Below are 19,465 nucleotides of genomic sequence, written 5' to 3' on the forward strand. Positions count from 1 at the left end.
GGGCTAGGACAGAGGAAAGCCCCGTTCCTGGGCTCCTGCTGGGCTGCTCCCTGCTCGGGTGGAGCCCAGCCCCGTGGCCACGTGTGCCCCAGCACTGTCACCAGACCACCACCACGGGCTGTGTGCTCTGCCCAGCACAGCCACCCCAAAGCCCAGGTGCTGGGTGGCAGTTCAGGGTTTCTGATGAGTGTCCCCAGGGATCCCTGAACTCCCTGAGCTGGAACCACCTCCAGATGATCTCCCAGCTGCCCCCCTTGTCTCTGGACAGAGGGATGGAGCTGGATTTACAGGACAGCCCAGCGTGGCTGGGTTAGAACCTTCTTTGCAGGAGGGTGAGGGAGGGCAGCACAGGTCTGGGGGAGTGGGGCTTCACTGCCCTCCTCCCTGGGTGAGCTGGGGTGATGACCCAGGTCTGCTGGCCCTGGACCAGTGCCCCTCTGTCACACACTCTGTCTGTGGGGCTGCTGTCTGTGGCAATGTGCTGGGGACACCAGGCCCAGGGGAAGTCCTGGCTGACCACACTGTTCCCTCTAGCTGCTGTTGGGTTCCTGGTTGGTCTTAAGAAAGGGTGGATTGGAAGCCTCCATAAAACCTTATGTATTAAACCCTCAAAGTCTGTAGTTTTTCCAGCTGCATCTGGGTCCTTGCACTCTCAGCCTTGGCAAAGCATGGGGTGGGCTGGTGGCTGTTTGCACCTCTCACTTGCAATGGCTTGATGCATTCTTTTCTGTTCATGTGTTTCTGCACCCTTCCTCTCTGCCTGTTTGCAACATTTTCAGGGTAGGGACTGGCTTAGCCTGCCAGGTGTGGGCACTGCCTGGCACAGCAGGACCCTGAGGCTGGATTTGGTTCTCTTTCTCCTGGGGTGGCCCAAACAGCAGCAATAATTTTGTCCCTTGAGTTGCTGAGCTCTTTGGGTGTCACAGGGTTGTAGTGGAGTGCCTTTGGTTACAGCAAACAGACAACAGCTTGCACAAATGGCCTTAGAATTGGACTTAGGAGAAAATGGGGAATGAGCCCAAAGAAACAGCCACAAAGCCCTCAAGGCTATGAAATGGGAAGTTTTGCCTTCTCAAGCCTGAAGTGTGTAATGAGGCATGAGTGAGTAGCCAGGAGTGTTGTTCTGGGATGCCAGTGGTGATCCTGAGGTGCTGGAGGATGGTGGGGGAGCGTGGTGGGCAGTTCTGTGTCCCTCTGTGTCCATCTGGGGCTGGGCCAGCTGAGCCTCCCCCGGGCAGAGCAGCCCCGGGAGCACGCAGGCAGGCAGGGAGGAAGCTGCAGAAATGTAATGTCTGGCCTTGACAGTTGCTACAATTTGTAACAGGAAACCATTTTACCAGACGAGGGTGAAGAAGGAAACAGAAATTTGAGTGTGGAGGGGAAAAGCTGCTCGAGATTTTGGGTATTTTCCAGGCACTCATTTAATGCTGCTTCAGCTGCAGGTACAACCAAACCTGTTTCTCAGCTGCCTGGTGCCTTGGGGAGGCATTTGTGGAGCAGGAATGAGTTTTGCCAGGCTCACAGGTATCCCTGCAGCCCATGGTGATGAGGCACAGCTGCAGACTCCTTCCCTCTTATGACCCACCATGAAGCCACCCCAGGAGTGCACCCTGTGCCTCCCCCTTAGCTGTGGCCCTTGCTGGGTGTCTGTCCATGGATGTCCCAAAGCCATTATCCTCCTTATCGTGCTCCCAGTGCTGGAAATAGAAAGCAAACTTATTTTCTTGGAGGTAGTGGGAGATGCTGTTGTGACCAAAGGAGCTGCTGTGGTTCTGCTGCTGCTGTACTTGGTGCTTGTGCAGACACTGCCAGAGCCTTGTGTCCTGCCTGCTACCATGTCTGGCAAAAAAAAAAGTTGCAAAAGCTTAGAGAAAAGCCAAAGAGATGATTAAAGGATTTGAAAACATGCTCTGTAATGAGGCAGGCAAAGAGCTTAGCTGGCTTGCAGGGTGTTATATTGAAATGTGTGAGTATCTCGATGGGAACTTTGATTTAGGGAGCTCTACTGTCCTGCAGATCAGAGCAACGAAACTCAAAGGCTCACATTTTAAACTAGACAGGCTCTGAGTGAGGCAAGAAGCACTGGAGGGGGTGTGATTTTCTAATGGAATCAGGTGTCAACATTTAAAGAATTCTCTCTCTCCGAATGTCTAAGTGCAGCAGGGTGTTTTTCTGGCAGACACAGGCTCTAGGTCAGCCACAGCTCTTGCCCAGGATTAGGCATTAACTGGGGAAGCCCTGTGGCTGTGATTACACAAGGGCTCAGCCTGGGTGACAGCACCATCCCCCCGTGCCCGAGCATTCACAGCCAAGGTGGGTGGCAGGGGAGGCAGGGACACACAGGTTTGCTCTGTGGTTCCCACTGCGTGCCTGCCTGGGGTAAGCATCAGGGAACTTTCAGAAATGTTTCCCTTTGATTTTATTTTGTGTACTTTTTTTCATTTTTGCAACTGGAGCTCTTGGCAGCTCCAGGGCAGGCTGGGACTGGGCAGGCGATGCCACGTCAGTGGTAAAAGTAGGGAAATTTAACAGCAGCTTCTTTTTTTGTTGCTTTCAGTGCCACAGCTTTGCCTGCACAGCACTCCAGCCTTTCCAGTTCACCTCTGGGATTTAATGCAGTTGGTTGTTTACAGTTTCCAGAGCTGTTCATGTGTGTGAGGAAAGCATGTGAGTGTCAGCATCCGTCATACTTCTCTAATCAAGCTGCTTCAGGAGATATTCTTGATAGCACCGCTTTGCATTTCGGGGCACACGCTTTCACCTGGGGCTGCTGAAGCTGCACTGCAGCACCCAGCTGCTCTGGCTGAGAGAGTTTTGCATAGAGTTAAGAGAGAAGTGCCTGGGTGGGTAGTTGTCTTTCTCTTATTCTGCATTCCTGCTCTGCTGTTGAATCGCAGGAGAGCGATGACATAGAGATGTGGTATAATGCACAAGAGAAGGGAAAACATAAACTGGGATTTTGTCCCCTGCAATGCCAGCCAGTTGTGCCCTGGTTTTGTCCTTTCCCACTCAGTGTCCTGCCTGCTGGCTGGTTTTCTTGTCTGTCTATCACCCTCTCTTTTGCTTTAGATTTAGCAGAGGAGCTGAACATCCGCAGCCATGACGACTCACGTCACGCTCGAGGATGCCTTGTCCAACGTGGACCTGCTGGAGGAGCTGCCCCTGCCAGACCAGCAGCCATGCATCGAGCCTCCTCCCTCCTCCATCATGTACCAGGTGCTCCAGCTCCCCCAGGCACAGGGGAGGGAGGGTTGTTCCAGTAGCTCATGCAAAGCTGTGAGAGCCAGCTGGAAACATCCGGGGTTCAGCGTGATGAGGAAAGTGTTCAGAACAGATCTAGCCACAAATCTGTTCCCAAGGACTTCAAAAAAAAAGGCACCAGAGTTTGGTGAAAGGGACTTTTAAGGCCAAGTGAAAATGAGGACCAGAATGCATGAATGGGTGGGAAGCAGGAGATAAGATTTGTGATAACAGCAGAAAGTTCTCAGCGATGTTTATTTGTGCACATATTTCTGTGCTTCCTTTCCGTGATCGTGCGTGCGTCGAACTGAGCGGGGCAGGCTCAAAGTCCTGCCTGACTTTGGCTGGCCTGTGCCTCTAGCACAGCTGGAGCTGCTGGCATGCAAGGGAGGGCAGCTGCTGGAACCACTTCTCTGCCCTGAACAACTCACATTTAGCTGCAGCTGCACTCACCAGGCAAAGCTTGGCAGGGGCCCAGGGCACAGCTCCCGCAGTGGGATGCCTCTGCTGCCTGGCCACCACACCCTGCCCTATAGCACACACCCAGGGTTAAATATAATAGAGGGTTCCTTTCTCCATCCTGCCACTCCTGAGCTGCTGGCTCACCCTGGCAGGGTACAAATACCCCAGCAGTGGGGTGGTTGTGCCTTGTGTGCAGGGCTCTGGGATTACAGCAGCTCAGACCCCGGGCTCATTCCACGGCTTTGGTGTCTCTGTGGGTTATCAGACCCGAAGGTCATTCTGGGCTGTTCACATTTCAACTCTCCCTGAAAAATCTTGATGTAATTATTTGCTTATCTCTTCTTTCAATAAATTTTTAGCCTTTGCTGGCTTGTGTCTCATGAGGGGCTCAGGGTCCAGCCTTATGGCACAGCCTCCTTTCAGGGCCATGAGTTTGTGCACACAGCTGGACCTAAAAACCTCCTCTAAGCTGGAGATGTTGGCCAAGCTTGTTTCCTCATCATACTCAGTTTGTGTGTAGCCAGAAATGCTCGTGCAATCTGAGCTTTTGTTGTCACACTGGTCACATGTGATGTCCTGGAGGCACTAAGAAGAGTAGCCCTGTGGCCACAGGTCTGTGCTCCCAGCTTTGCTACTCAGGAAATCAGTTACTGAGGTGAGTGTGGTTGCTGCAGTGCTGCTGTCATCACAAGGAGCAGCTCTGGGTGCTTGGGGCCTGTGTGTGCCCTGCCCTGCAGCAGGTAGCATCAGCCAGCCTTGGCAGAGGAAATCACCAAGTGCAGGGCACGTGAAGGGCACTCCAGAGAGCCAGGGCAGCTGATTTTCCATCCCCCACCTGCCTCTGCAGTTTCTTGCTCCCCTGTCCCAACCCAAAACTGCATCACAGCTTCCAGAACAAATGTTTGTCCCAACAACTGTTTGTGCTTGCAAGAGCAACAGTAGCACTGATAATAGCACCTGGATGAGGGCTGACTTTCATATTTATGTTTTCCAGACAACTCATTCCCTGCCCTTTCTCTGTGTTTATCCCTTGGCCTTCCTGCTGACAGGATGTGGTCTTCCCCTAGCAGCCAGGGCACAAACAGAAATTAATAAGGCTGCATCTGTCTGAGTTACCAAGCTAAAATCCCTAGAATAATTGCTCTAGCTTTTCTCTCTGGTGTGGCTGCTGTAAAGTTGGGCTTAATTCTGCAAGGATTGTAAATGTCAGTCCAGACTGCCATATTTCCACACATATTCCCTGGAGGACAGCCATGTGTGATCCTAAATCATCTCAGGGTGTGTGTACGTATGAAACTACTTCAGACCCAGGGGTGCAGCACCACAAATAGATCACAAGCTCCTCCCCTGCCCCAGCAGCTCTACTAATTCTGCTTTTTGCCAGCACATCCCATGTTAGGCTGTACCAGGTGAGCAAACAACCAGCTGTGTTTAATCCCTGTCTCTCTGTTTTGCCCACAGGCTAATTTTGACACAAACTTTGAAGACAGGAACGCCTTTGTGACAGGCATTGCCAGGTACATCGAGCAGGCCACGGTGCACTCCAGCATGGTGAGTCCCCCAGCGCTGTCCCCAGGCTGCTGAGCCCCCAGTGCCTGCCCTGTCCCAGCAGCATCCCTCTGTCTTTCAGAATGAGATGCTGGAGGAAGGCCACGAGTACGCCGTGATGCTCTACACCTGGAGGAGCTGCTCACGAGCCATCCCCCAGGTAGTCAAGCTCCCAGAGCACCTCTTTGGTTTTGTCTTGGGTCTGGGTTAGTTTGGAGTGGAGACAGAAGAGCAGGAAAAGCAAAGCAAGCTAAAGCAGATGATGCTGAGACCCAGCCATGAGGAGATTCCTGCTGCTGATTTTGTACTTTATATTTGCTGCTGTTGCCTCCCCTGGCTGCTCCAGCAGAAGGCTGTGGCTAAGCTGATGGCAAGGTGGCACTACAAATCATCTGGTGTAGTGTCCTCCCTGTGGCATCTGTGCCTCTCTGAGCAGCTTGTGGGTCCCTGCCCCTTCCCCTGTGCTCCCCTCAGGCTGCTGGCAGTGCTGTGTGTGATGGAGGAGCAGAGAATGCCATAGCAGAGGGTTCAGTTACACCTTGACCAGGTTGGATCTTGCAGTGACCCCTGTGCTCAGCACCCCACTCTCCCTGCTAGGTCAGTGCAGCTCCCTGCTGCATCAGAGGCTGTGGCTTCACAGGTGAAGAACAGAGCCTGCCCCTGGGTGTGCACCACTCCTCCCACCCCCACTGCATCCTCACGGCCACTGATGCATGGTGGGATCCTCAGGGCTGTCCTGGGCAAGGCCAGGAGCTGGGCTTTGGTGATCCCTGTGAGTCCCTTCCAGCTCAGAATATTCTGTGGCACTGCCTACCTGCAGTGTGGATCAGCAGGGCAGGGACATTGGATTGCCCACTGCAGGAGGGCAAGGCTCTTTGGCACCATCCCCATGCCAGGCTGGCTGATGTGTCCCCCCATGCCCTGAGCATCAGCTGCTGGGTTACTGAACGTGCACCAGAGCTGTCAGCCCTGCCACAGCCTTCTGGGAGCAACAGCTGCAAACAAAACCAGAGCAGGGCAGCAGGATGCCCTGGGCAGCTGCTGTTTTCCCTGTTTGATAATGACTCCAAGTAACTGTTTTGGAAGTGGGATGGATGACAACTGAGTAAGTCCTTAAATTTAGCTTCCCAGGAGCCCAGTGACAGTGACTCAGTTCATTGCTGTCAGCCACAGACAAGCCCAGTGATTTTTAATGGATCCTCAGCAGAACCAGAATAATCCCAGTGAGGCTCTGGCAGAGCTGTAACTTGGTCTCTTGTGTGTCTGGCAGCACAAATCTCAGATAACTTCATGCTACAATATTATACAGCACGTCCAGGCTCCATGCTTGTGTTCATTGCCAGACAAATGTATTAGGAGACTTTTATTCCCCAGAGTCAGGATTGTGCCTTTTTAGAATGCACAGAGAGAATTTCAGATCTGAAATATCCCCATTTGCTTTCACCTGTTGTGTTGAGAACCAGCTTCTTCTCAGGTGCCTCTGTTGTCTTTGGGTGGGGACAGGACTCCAGGTGAAGCAAGGAGAAGATGGTGGCACAGTGACCCACAGCTGGCTTAGGAGCTGATGCTGACACAGATGGTTTTCTTTGCAATGCAGGTGAAATGTAACGAGCAGCCAAACCGAGTGGAGATTTATGAGAAAACAGTGGAAGTCCTGGAGCCAGAAGTCACCAAGCTTATGAAGTTCATGTATTTTCAGGTAACTGATCAAGAAGAGAAGTAAAAATAATCTATTTACTTTGGTGTTAACATCCCAAGCAGGGCTGGGCTATCCTTGCCTGCCAGTCCCCAGTAGGTCTCTCCCTTGCAGCCACCTGAGCAGAAACCTGGGACCTGTGTGAAAGGAAATCTGTGTGTCCCTTGCTCAGTCCCTCAGTTCCCTTTGGGAAAGTGCGCACCTCAGCCCTTCAGGTTCATGGAGACCCAGAGTGCCCACTGTCTGGAGCTAAGGGTGTCACAGGCTCCTCTTTTTTGGCGATTTTGGCTGATTTGAAGAGCTGATTGTCCACTGCCATGTGACAGTCACAGCTGCTGTGGGCTCTCCATCACCACCTGCATTATTACCAGCTGCAGCTGAGTTTCACAATCATTTTTAGGTTTTATATCCTGTAAGGCCTTTATGTCCCACCTAAAAATGCAGCCTCATTTTGCAGAACACCCCACACTTGGGGCAGGTACAGTTGGAGTGCAGTGCAGTTTGAGCCCCTTTCTCCCCTCAAGCACTGAACGTTTTTGAGCAGTGATTTGTAACAATGCTTCATTGGATGGGAACAGCAGAGAGGAACCTCAGACCCTCCATCCCCAGCCAAAAAATGCTTTGTTTGAAGGAGCTGCTGGGGTGGAGGGGGTTCCCCTGGTGGTGCATGACCCTGTGCCCCTGCCCCGCAGCGCAAGGCCATCGAGCGGTTCTGCAGCGAGGTGAAGCGCCTGTGCCACGCTGAGAGGAGGAAGGACTTCGTGTCTGAGGCCTATCTGCTCACTCTGGGCAAGTTCATCAACATGTTTGCTGTCCTGGATGAGCTGAAGAACATGAAGTGCAGCGTGAAAAATGATCATTCTGCTTACAAAAGGTGAGAGGGGACAAAGTGGTGGGAATGGGGACAGGACTGTGCCTGGTCTGACCAGCAGTGAGGGCAGGAGGACATCAGGGCTGGAGATGGGGTTTCTGTGCTGTCCCAGACTCTCTCTCTGAATTTAGGCAAATCTCTGAGCCCTGTTGTGTTTCAATTCCCTCTTGGTGAATAGAGCCGTGATGCAGGGGGGTCCGAGGCTGCAGCGTTGCTGCAGGTCAGACAGGGAAGGTGGGTGTGGTGACAGTCTCACATTGGCTGAGTGACCCTTGGTGATGTTGGATTTGTCCCTTCCAGAGCTGCCCAGTTCCTGAGGAAGATGGCAGACCCCCAGTCCATCCAGGAGTCCCAGAACCTCTCCATGTTCCTGGCAAACCACAACCGCATCACTCAGGCAGGTCCCTTTTCTCTGAGCCCCTGAACCTTCCACGAGTAGAAAGGAGCAGTGACCTTGCTGAGGCTGACAGCACCTCAGCTGTGGCAGCTGCTCTTGGGTCTTTGCCACTGGCTCTGGTGGTCTTTTGGTCAGGCTGTGTAATTCTAGCAGTGTTTCTTAATGTGTCATCCTGGGTGGCTTTGGAGGTCTCTATGTTAAGGCAAAGATCAAGGTCTGAGATGTAAGAAGAGCTCTGGGAGCTGAAGGTTCTGCCCAAACTCCATCCCCTGCAGCTGCATGGGGACTGCAGCTCAGCCCCCATGGCCCTCCACACCTCACAGGCTCCGTTGGTTCTCTAACTGGTTAAAATATCCCAGAGACAGGAGTTGGGCAGTGTGCTGAGTCACCTCTGCATCTCATTGTCTGATGTTTGGGTGTTGTGATCAGTCTGAAGAGTTGCCCTGCAGAGAAAGGCTGTTTTTTCCAGGCCATAAGCTCAGTCTTCTGCTGGTAAACTTAAGAAAAGCATAAATGAGGTTTGAAGGAACCTCTTATTGTTCCACTCTCACTCCTTGAAATGTTTCCTGCCTGGTTTCTGCCGTTCCTCTGCCCATGTGGATAATGTGGCTTCTGTTGTGTTTCAGTGTCTGCACCAACAGCTAGAGGTTATCCCTGGCTATGAGGAGTTGCTGGCTGATATTGTCAACATCTGTGTGGATTACTATGAAAACAAGATGTATCTCACCCCCAGTGAGAAGCACATGCTCTTAAAGGTGAGCTTGGGCCATGCTTGTAGGGCTGGGTGCTTGCATAGTTTCACTGTTGTTTTAGTAAAATGAAATTCACTCCTAGGACAACATCTCTCTTCAGTTTCTTGATTTTTTGCTCCTTTGGGCTGGCATGCAGAGACAGTGCCCAGCACATGGTGGGTGAGAGCACTGGTGGGTGCCCTGCATCCTCCAAGGCTGCAAGGGGTTTTTTGTTGTGCGTGGAAGTGCAGGAACATGGGCTTGACCTGTGTAACTGCGGAGGACATTGTAAAATCAACACCAACTTTGTAACCCAGAATTTTCTTCTTGATGCCTGATCCCAGCAATAATTCCCTGCAGAAGGCAGATGCTCCCAGGTTTGTTTTTCTGGCTGTAAAGAGTTCTCAAGATAAACATGCCAAAATATCTCTTTATTTGTTGTATTTTTCTTTGCTGTCAGTCAGTTATTGGAAATGATTGCAGTCACTATTACCATAAAAACTTCATTACAATGGTGTGAGTCAGCTCAGGTTCTCTGAAGTGTGGGGAGTTTGACTCTCTGTAATGATTTGTACTGAATTAATGAGAGGGGGGAAATCAATCCAGGAAAATATTTTAAATTCTTCTGCAGAAGTAAACTTTTGCCTTTGGGTGGAGAAAACTTTTGGGTTGTTTTTATGTGGGTAGAGGAGGAACAAATAACCAAGGGAAGCATCCTGTGTTTTTGCACAGACAACAGGAGCAATCCATCACGTGTCCTCTCCCTGCCATGTGCCTCCTGGCAGATACAGGCACATTTTAAACATTTCCTCATGAGGATCAGGTGGTAGCAGGAACTTGAAAGGTCTTTCCTCATGCTGGGTGATGGAAACTGTCTTGGGCTTGTGCTGCTGACTTCATGCTGATGAAACCTTGGCTTTCCATCTTCTCCAGGTGATGGGGTTTGGCCTGTATCTCATGGATGGGAATGTCAGCAACATTTACAAGTTGGATGCCAAGAAGAGAATCAACCTTAGCAAAATAGACAAATTCTTCAAGGTCAGTGAGCTGCCTGTGTGAGGCTGGTGTTTACTGCAGCCCAGTGGATTGACAGCCTGTACCACTGCACGTGCTGCTGGCAAAAAACAAACCACAGCAATCATTTACAAAAACCCCAAAGGGCTGAGGAGCTATCTAGGCAAAGTCTGAGGGATGGAATGGCAGCAGGGCTGAGGGGAGCAGTGCTGACCCTCAGGGCTGTGGGTGCAGAGCAGTGCTGGGCTGGCTCTGCAGTGGGAGCTGCAGCTCTGGCTGCTCCCTGCCGGGGCCAGAGGATGGAGGGGCTGTTCCATGGCTGTGCCCAGCTGACATGGCTTCTGTCTGTGCACATTCCTGAGGCAGGTTTGCACTCTCTGTGGTTTCAGGCCACCAGCACACCTGGCTAGTTTGCTGATGTCTGATGGTTCTGCTTCTTTGTCCCTCTGCAAGCTGCTGGGCTGAGGGACAGAGGACACAGCTGGCAGTTTTATTTCACATATCAACTGTGCTCCCTGTAGCACAGGAAAAGCTTTTGGGGGAGTTTGTGTCAACTGGGACTTGGAGGTGCTCAGTCAAAGGGTCACTCTGTGGTTTGATGAACTGTTTTAGTCTGGTCTGAGATGTGGATTTTGGGGAAAGGCCCATGAAGGCTGGGTGTTGCCAGGGTGGGAAGCAGCCACACAACCTCTCTCTGCTGGAGCACATCTGGCCATGGTCTGATCCACAGCTGGAGGCCAGGCTGCACTGTCCTGGGACCACTCAGCACAGGAGAGGTTTGGGATAACCCTGCTGGGGGAGAGGAGGCTGAGAGCCCACACAGCACCTCAGGGAAGGTGGTGCCTCCTTTCCACTGCTTCTGGGCACAGGCTGGGGCTGGAGGCATTTTGGGTTTGGAGCAGGTCAGCTGTGGGAGGCATGGTGGGATCTAGCAAAAGACAAATGAGCTGGTGGCAGGGAGCAGGAGGACAGCAGAATTTCCCAGATGGAGCAGATGGAGTCCTTCCTGAGTCCTTTATCAATCTCTCCCCTGAGATGGAAAGATCAGTTTCTGTTACCAAGACTTGCTCCAGATCAGGGAAAACGGGAAGGCGATGATTTGTGGAAGGGCACAGAGGGCTCCTTCTCCTCTTCCAGCACAGTGGATTGTCCCTGGTACTTCCCCCAGAGGTGGGGTGAGGAGCCTGGATGAAGGGATTGTGTTGGATGGAGGATGTCTCCCTGCTTGTTGCCCTGAGGTTCAGTTTGTGGGTGATGTGCTGGGTGTGTGCAGGGGAGGGAAGAGGTGAGCCCAGGTTTGATGGAAGGTTCCCATGGGCAAGGGGGGACCTGTCTACCCCAGTTTGCACCATTTCCTGGGGACAGCCCTGACAACAGGAGGCCAGAGACACCATAGCCTTCTGGACAGGGCAATGATGAGGTGTTTAAAAACCTCCCATCACTAGGGAGGCTGCTCAGCAAAGGTGATTTTTTTTTATCACATCATCCTTTAGACTCTTCTGGGTTTTCCCTGATTCAGCTTTGCTAATTCAGCAAAATCTCTAAATCAAGCCTTCAGTGTAATCTGTAGAGTTTGGTCATCTTGGTGCATTCAGACAGGTTTGCTGTTCATTGCTGTGGGCCATCAGAGAATGAGGTAAAAAACCTTCCATTGCATGGGGTAACTTTCTCCTTTCCAGCTTGGTTTCCCTTTGCACTTTTCCAGCATCTACCATGGTCTCACCTAACCAGAAAAGTACCACTCCAAACTATCAGATCTCAATAAGGAAAGACCAACTACTCCTTCACTACATCTGCTTATTGCCTTCTGATTAAATTTCTAGTGGATTGCCCAGGAATTTGAGTGGTGAAAATGAACTTCCCCTTCATTTAAACCTTTTATGGAAGTGCCAGTGGGAATCCCTGTTGACAGCATTACACATCCTGTGCACAACTCAGCCTGAGAAGAGAAGTGTGTGATAATAGGACAGGGAATTTGCCCCCATCTTTCCTGAATTTTGGGGCAAGGCTTTTGTAGCTGGGTGAAGTTGAAGCTTCATATTTTATTGAAGAGCTGTCAGTAGCCCTTGGTTGGATTTTGTTTGCAGGTGGAAGTTTAGTGAAGGAGGGACCTGTCTGAGCTTGAGGTATCTTCAGAGCACTTGGAATTTATTTCCAATCCAAAACCTTCTGAGATGTGAAGGGCAAGCAGAGCCATGTTACATTGCCTGTGTCTTTCTCTTCATGGAGAAGTTTTAAGACAAATCACAAGCAACCACAGTGCTGAGTCCCTGGGGAAAGCTGACACCTTCCTGGGTGTCCAGAATAGCAACATGCTGGCTTTTCATCCCTCTGTTCTCTTGGAGGATTAGGCTGGGAGACAATCAGGCCTGCTCAGGACCACACTTCTCTCTTTTTGTTGCAAAAAGAGCCTTTCCTCTGGCTGGTTACAGCGCTGAACCATTCTGGCCATAACCAGCCTGGTAGCAGTGAGCCCAGGGCTCCAGAGCCCTCACAGGGAGTGATTTCCTCCCACAGAAAGCCTTGTGATCATTCTCAGTCATTTCCTAGCTGTGAAATGACCCTGGGTCCAGGTTTGCCCTTTGCTTCAAACATCCTGACACTTTGCAAAGCTTCAGAGGTGCAGCATGCCTTTTTGGAGTCCCTTGTGTTGTGCTGGGGCCAGGCTCTCTTTCCCTCTCTCTTTCCCTCTCTCTTTCCCTCTCTCTTTCCCTCTTTCTCTCTCTCTGCCATGTTTCAACCATCTTTTGTTTTCTTTTCCAGCAGCTGCAGGTGGTTCCTTTATTCGGCGATATGCAGATAGAACTGGCCAGATACATTAAGACCAGTGCTCACTATGAGGAGAACAAATCCAAGTGAGTGCCTGCCATAATGTCTCTTGGCTTCTGTGTGTGTCCTGAGGGCCGTGGGGGCTGCAGCCCTGCAGGTGTGCCAGCCTTGTGCCCGTGTGTGTGTCCCTGTGAGGTGTGAGTCCGGCGTGCCAGCTCTGTGTGCCCGCGTCTCCCTCCCCGTCCCTGCATGGGGAGCTGTCCTCCGATGGCCCTGGGGGTGCAGCCAGCTCCCAAGCTCTGTGTAGCCATGCCCTGGGAGCAGGCAGGGCTGGGAGGGGGCTGGCAGGGAGGCAGGAGGCAGGAAGGGTGGCTGGTGCGCGGGCTGGGGCAGCGCCGAGTGCGTGCGAGCTGTGTGAGTGCGAGCGGTGTCCCTGCTCTGGGAGATTTTAATCCACAGTTTGCGCCACAAGGACAAAATCCTCCAGAGCATGAACGCAGCAGTGGATCTCTGCAGTAGCCAGGGTGTCTCCTCTAGCTCAGGCAGGGCTCATGAAGAAGGATGGCAGCCATAAGGATTGAATCAGAGGCTCAGACGCTCTGGAAATTAATGAGCTGGAAAAGACCGAATGTGGCACTAACAACTGGATGTGGCACTCGGTGCTCTGGTTTAGCTGACGGGGTGGTGATCAGTCAAAGGTTGGACTGGATGATCTTGATGATCTTTTCCAACCTTAATGATTCTATGATTCTGAATACTGTGGGAGAAGAGCAGGAGTGGAGAGCTCAGGAGTGGCCTGGGCTCACAGGCAGTTTGCTGCTCCATCAGATGAATGCACAGCTGTTGTTTCAGTCACAGCAGGCCCCACTTGTGTTTGTGGCTTTGCATCACGCTCAGTGATTGCCAGGAGAATCATTGTCAGGTTTGGATGTCCTTGGAATAAGGTTTGCAACCCCTCGTGAGCACAGCCTGGCTGAGCTGTGCCTGGCTGCAGTGGTGGGTGGCAGCCAGGCTTTCAGCAGGCAGTGCCCTTCCACCTGTGGGACTGTCTTGGGTGGAAATCTGGTTTCTCTGGTGTCTCTGAGGAGCAGCCAGGCTGGGCTGTCTCTTCAGCAGGACAGGAACTAACCTGCAGTGTCATGGCTTCTGTTTGCTCGTCCCCTTCCACCCCAGAGGGTCTGGCTTCTCTGCCTGCCAGGAGCAACCCTCCCCTGCTCTCCCAAAAACTGGTTGAAAAGTGCCCACTAAATGTTCAGGAGAGGTTTGAAGACAGCATGGCAAAACTCCTGAGCAAGAAGTTTTCAATTAAAATTGGGAAGGAAAAAGAAGAGAAAAAAAAATATTATTCTGTGTAATGTGAATTTAAAGAATACTTTTGAAGACTCTTTTCAAAAAAGAAAAATTTTCTGAAGATTTGCTCCTTTTAATCCCAAATCATTCAGAAAGCACATTTCAACGAAACATGTGTCAGCAGCATTCCTCATTTTCTCATCTCAAAACCGAGGTAGCTCGTGGCCTGTTTTACCTGTGCACAGTTTTAATGTCTGTCTTTGGAATCTGTCTCACCAGGTCTGTGTGCCGTGCCGTACTAACCAATGTTTCTTCCTCACTCCCTTGCCTTCCCAGCAAACTGCATGGGACTCCCAACTCTAACTCTGCCAAGGTGCTTCCATGTAATCCCCATTTCTTACTAATATTGTTTTTGTCACTTTCTCTCCCCCCTTGTCTCCGTGCAAGTGGAATTAATTGGTGTTTTTCCCGCATGGCGCTTTGTTTCTGCACTGTGGAGTAGGTTGTGTGTGGCAGGGAGGGCTGGGGCAGCCCTGGCCAGTCCTGCTACCCTGCCCATTGTCCAGTGGGCAGCACGTGGAAACTGGTAAGAGCCAAACTGGGGACTGGGGGAGGATGGATTTCACAAGGGATGATGTGGCCCAGCATTTCCAGGACCTTCTACCACCACAAATACTGGGAACAGGTGTGGTTAAGTGTAGGGATATGTGTATGTCCATATCAGGGGCAGGTTTCTCACCTTCCTTTTGTATGGGCAGTCTGAATTAGAAAACAGGACCATTATAAGGTGGACAATCATTTAGGGGGAAAAAAAAGTATAATCTGAACTTCTACATTGTGATGACAGAGTAAGACATGAGAATCTCACTGGTAGACAATTCGTTGCACAACACGTTTTGGTGGAAGCATTCTCATTCTGTCTGGGGCTAATACATTACAGGGAGAAAGGAGATATTAAATTAAATACACCTGCTTTGTCCCATTCCTTCATACAACTGTGCCTTTGGCTGCCTTTTTTTAGGGTGACATTACACACATGGTCCATATGGGTGAATTCAAATGAAAATCTAATTCTGTTCATCATTTGTTCTCAGGGTTGTTCACTGAGCTGGTAGCATGAGCCAGAACCAAAACCAACGGGAGGGCTAGTTCTTTGCAGAGTTTTTCTTTGCAGGAGAAGACAGCACAACCCAGAGCTGGAGGGAGGACCTTTAGGGGGATGGTTATCCTTAGGTTTAGCTGAAAGGATGCAAACAATGCCGGTCTTTGAAGTCCATCCTTCCCTGAAAGCTTATCCCATGGGGGCCTGGGAGATTGCCATCTCTGCCCTTGGGGTAGGTGAGCCCACATGGGGAGCAGCCTTCAGGGTGGATGGAGCAGACACATTCAGGTGGAGAGGGGAGGCCAGTGACCCCATCCTGCTGTGTGAGACCACCTCTGGACGACCCCACACACCAGAGAGACGACACAGGCTGACTTTGCCATGAGGGCGGCATGCCTGGAGCGCGCTGAAGCGCAGAGAGCATCTGTCCCTGGGCTGTCTTGAGTGGGAGCTGTGCCCTGTCCTTGACCCCATTGCTCTTTTGTCCAGGTGGACATGCACTCAGAGCAGCATCAGCCCCCAGTACAACATCTGTGAGCAGATGGTGCAGATCCGAGACGACCACATCCGCTTCATCTCGGAGCTGGCGCGCTACAGCAACAGCGAGGTGGGTCCAGCTGCACCCTGCAGCCAGGGCTGGGGGCACTGCTGCCACCCTGGCTGGGCAGAGCTTCAGGCTGTCCGTGCTGACAGGCACTGACCCCCAAGAGAACACTGCATTGGACCTGAGGCCGTGGAGAAGGCTTCCAAAATTGCATGATACAACTGGGATTGTGGGTGTGAGTTTGAATGGAAGTGTGTGATATCACATGGTGGAAAACTTAGAGTTGAAGGTTTTAGAATATAGTAATATATAAAGCAAGATGGAGGTTTTTAGGGCAGAGGCTGGTCCTTCTCCTTCACCACCTTCTCCTTCACCACCTTCTCCTTCACCTTCTTCTTCACCTTCTTCTCCATGGGTTTGGTTGGTTTTGTGCAATTGGGTAAAAAAATCCACATTGTGGGGCATGGGTGGTTGGCTGTTGGGTTAAAAGTAAAAATAATTAAGGTGCCATTTCTTAATTGGACAGTTTATCCTTAAAGGGCCTTGCAGAAAGAGAGATACGTCTCCATTTTTAGCTTATTAGAGTGAAGTGCTGCAGAACGCACAGTTTGTGAAACTGTAACAGAGATAAGAGCTAACAAACATCTGAGTCCTAACAAGAAATACACATTTGATCCTGACCTTGGCAAAAAGAAGCAAAGAATTAGTGGACAAGCCTGGGACAGAGCAATGTGGCAGGACCATGGTCTGTCACAGATGTACAGCGAGGAGGGGTGAAGGACATGGGTGGAATAAGCCCCTCTTGATGCAGTAATAGAAAAGCAATTTATGAAAGGCTCCTGCAGGTACAAAATCATGTGCACCAGGAGATCTACAGCAACAGCTTCCACTCCTTGACCAGAGCTTCGTTAAAACGAGAAGAAAAAAAAAAACTGGCAACTAAATGTTTATAATCAGGCAAAAGTCAGAACACCAATGACTTGCAAATAAGGCTTTTCAATTACACAGGCCTATCAGTCAGGGCTTTGAGGAAAGTTCATGAAGGCATCTCTGTTCTTTTCATTACTGAATGCCAGTGCCCTCTCTAATGCCATTGGGACTGGTTTTTGCACGTGTGATCCTCATTCATCACTGTCAGTTTAACAAATCGTAGCATTCTCAGGCGCTGCTTTTTTGGTATTTGTAAGAGCTTCTTTGAACTTTAATCAGTAAAGGATTCTCAAGGATTTCAGTAGTATTAGAGCATCGAAAAGGAATGGGAAAGTGGAATAAAAACAGTCAGTGATTTGCTCTGAGATGACAGGTCAGACTAATTTTTTTTGTAGGGAATAATTTGACTGGCCGTGTAAAAAGAGCCTTGCCAAGGTCCTTTTTCCTGAGGGATATTAAATGCTTTACTCAATTCTAGCTTGGTCATAAGGTCAGGAACTCATTTCGGGTGGGATTCGGGAGAGAAATCTGTTGACTGAGTGTAGCCCCTGCAGCAAGCTGCTGATTGTAGCATGATGTGATTTCTTCCAGGTGGTCACTGGCTCAGGCCTGGACAGCCAGAAGTCAGATGAGGAGTACAGGGAGCTCTTTGACCTGGCCTTACGAGGGCTGCAGCTGCTGTCCAAGTGGAGTGCCCACGTTATGGAAGTGGTGAGTGCATCCCTGCATCACTGAAAGCAGTTTGGGATGAGTCTGGGAGCAACTAAAACTGTAATTCAAACAATGATGGAAATTCTTAATTGCAACGTTTTGGCCACATCTTAACACAAGTCCGTGGATATCAAATGCCTGGTATGACTGGCAGCCTCCCAGATAAAGAAAGCCAAATTACTAAGTGATAATAAAGCCAAGAATGTCAAACTGTAGTGACATCTAGAGAATGGTTTTTTGGCATATGGCCTAATTCAGCCTTTCTAGCCTATCTTCTTCCTCACTGCAATGTTGACATGGTCTCTTTCCATCTTCTAGTACTCTTGGAAGCTGGTTCATCCCACAGATAAGTTCTGTAACAAGGATTGCCCGGGAACAGCCGAAGAGTATGAGAGAGCCACCCGGTACAACTACACCAGTGAGGAGAAGTTTGCCTTTGTGGAAGTAGGTGCCAAGAGTCAGAGCCAGTCCAGGCTGGTTTCCTATCCGTGTTCCTCAGGCCAGGGAAAGAGAATGGAAGGGTGTTCTCACCATACTCTGCCAGTTCCTTATCCTTGTGACCCATGTTAAGGGATTAAGGGTTCCCAGATCCCTTAATCTGCCCTTTAAATTGCCCCTGACCAGTATTGGGTCTGTCATGGAGCCAGCTGATGTTGGTTTTATTGGACGTGGGGGGAACGGGAGAAGCTGCTTCCAGAAGTCACCCCTGTAGCCTCCTGCTCCCAAAATGTTGTCTCACAAACCCAGAACAGGGGGCTTGCTGAGCAGTGTGATCTGGAGCAAGAGCAGCAGCTGCATCCAGGAACTGTGCAAACACAAGAGATGCTCAACCAGTCCCCAGGACACATCAGCTCTCAGGCTGGCTGTCTGTAAACAGTGGGAACAGTCCTCTGAGCCCTCACCTTCCTCCTGCCCTACACAGTCCAGGGTGGTTTGGATGTTGCCTTATGGCTTCCTCCACTGTGCTGTAGGGCAGGGCAGGCTGTGCCCTGTGCAGGTGCAGCTCTGCACAAGTTTGCACCCACAGGTGGAGCATGTGCAGTTTCCTGGGACTGTGTGATATTAAAGACACCAAGAGATCAGGAGTGGAAACAAGGGAAAGGGGCCATTTGCAAGAAACTGATTGTAAAAATGCTTTCCTCAGCTTCTTGTGACCTGTAAAGCAGCTAACACCCAGAAATTAGCTGCCTGATCACCGGGCCTGTGTTAGTTGAGCAGAATTAATTCAGTCCCGAATTCTCTCCCTGCTGGATTTATAGCCCTCTTCACACAATGGAAAAACAGCAGATACATCTGGGTTTGACTTTTCCTTCAGGTGATTGCCATGATCAAAGGCCTGCAGGTGCTGATGGGGCGGATGGAGAGCGTCTTCAACCAGGCCATCCGCAACACCATCTACGCAGCCCTGCAGGACTTCGCCCAGGTGACCCTGAGGGAGCCTCTCCGACAGGCTGTCAGGAAGAAGAAGAATGTTCTGATCAGGTCAGTCTGTCCCTGAATGCAGGGCAAACTCCATGTGTTTGTTAGTGTTGTTACACTTTGTAATACACAAGCACGTGGCCCTGTGTGTGCTCCAGTACAGCAGCCAACAGTCCTTGGCCAGCAGCTCCTCCAGAGGTAACTTTTGGGCATCATCCCAGCAAGAGCAGCTGTGTATGATCCCACCTCAGCTACCTTTCCTCTCATATGTGCACAGCCTTAGGTATCTTCATCTCAAAGTAAAATCAAGCTTAAGCACTGCTCTCCCTCTCCCCCCGCTCCAGTGTCCTTCAGGCGATTCGGAAGACGATCTGTGACTGGGAGGGAGGTCGAGAGCCTCCAAATGATCCTTGCCTGAGGGGTGAGAAGGATCCCAAAGGTGGATTTGATATTAAAGTCCCACGACGAGCAGTAGGACCATCAAGCACACAGGTATGTGAGTGTCTGTCTCCTCTGTGGGGAATAAATGATCCTAGAGCCATGTAGGAGTCTCCCACCCTGTGGATTAGCAGCTGTTTCTGTGCTCTGTTCCACAAAGTCTTCATGCTGTTGTGTGTTAAACGTTGCTTTGGTGCCTAATTTGTTGTGTAATTCCCAAAGCCTCTTTTTTAAAGGGTTTAATTATCTCTAACTCTGAAGGATATTGGCATATGTGTGCAGAGGGTGGTCACCACCTTGGAA

At 50.7% G+C, this 19,465-nt stretch overlaps 1 protein-coding gene across 4 annotated transcripts in view; it reads left to right on the forward strand.

The window, feature by feature from the left end:
• Positions 1–3,099: 3,099 nt before the first annotated feature.
• Positions 3,100–19,465, forward strand: part of CYFIP2 (cytoplasmic FMR1 interacting protein 2) — a gene marked incomplete at both ends in the record, with an annotated part of 39,299 nt that continues 22,933 nt past the window's right edge. Inside the window, 14 exons of one of the 4 annotated variants that reach the window (XM_084215918.1) lie at positions 3,100–3,216; positions 5,164–5,253; positions 5,333–5,410; positions 6,848–6,949; positions 7,639–7,820; positions 8,118–8,214; positions 8,841–8,969; positions 9,879–9,983; positions 12,723–12,814; positions 15,610–15,727; positions 17,186–17,305; positions 17,624–17,749; positions 18,621–18,787; positions 19,069–19,216. In XM_084215918.1, the coding sequence (XP_084072044.1) occupies positions 3,100–3,216; positions 5,164–5,253; positions 5,333–5,410; positions 6,848–6,949; positions 7,639–7,820; positions 8,118–8,214; positions 8,841–8,969; positions 9,879–9,983; positions 12,723–12,814; positions 15,610–15,727; positions 17,186–17,305; positions 17,624–17,749; positions 18,621–18,787; positions 19,069–19,216 (1,671 nt within the window). The remainder of the gene's footprint in view (positions 3,217–5,163; positions 5,254–5,332; positions 5,411–6,847; positions 6,950–7,638; positions 7,821–8,117; positions 8,215–8,840; positions 8,970–9,878; positions 9,984–12,722; positions 12,815–15,609; positions 15,728–17,185; positions 17,306–17,623; positions 17,750–18,620; positions 18,788–19,068; positions 19,217–19,465) is intronic. The other 3 variants (XM_084215921.1, XM_084215919.1, XM_084215920.1) reach the window with 3 other exon arrangements.

Source organism: Fringilla coelebs (genome assembly GCF_963513975.1).
Source record: "Fringilla coelebs genome assembly, chromosome: 15".
Taxonomy (NCBI): domain Eukaryota; kingdom Metazoa; phylum Chordata; class Aves; order Passeriformes; family Fringillidae; genus Fringilla; species Fringilla coelebs.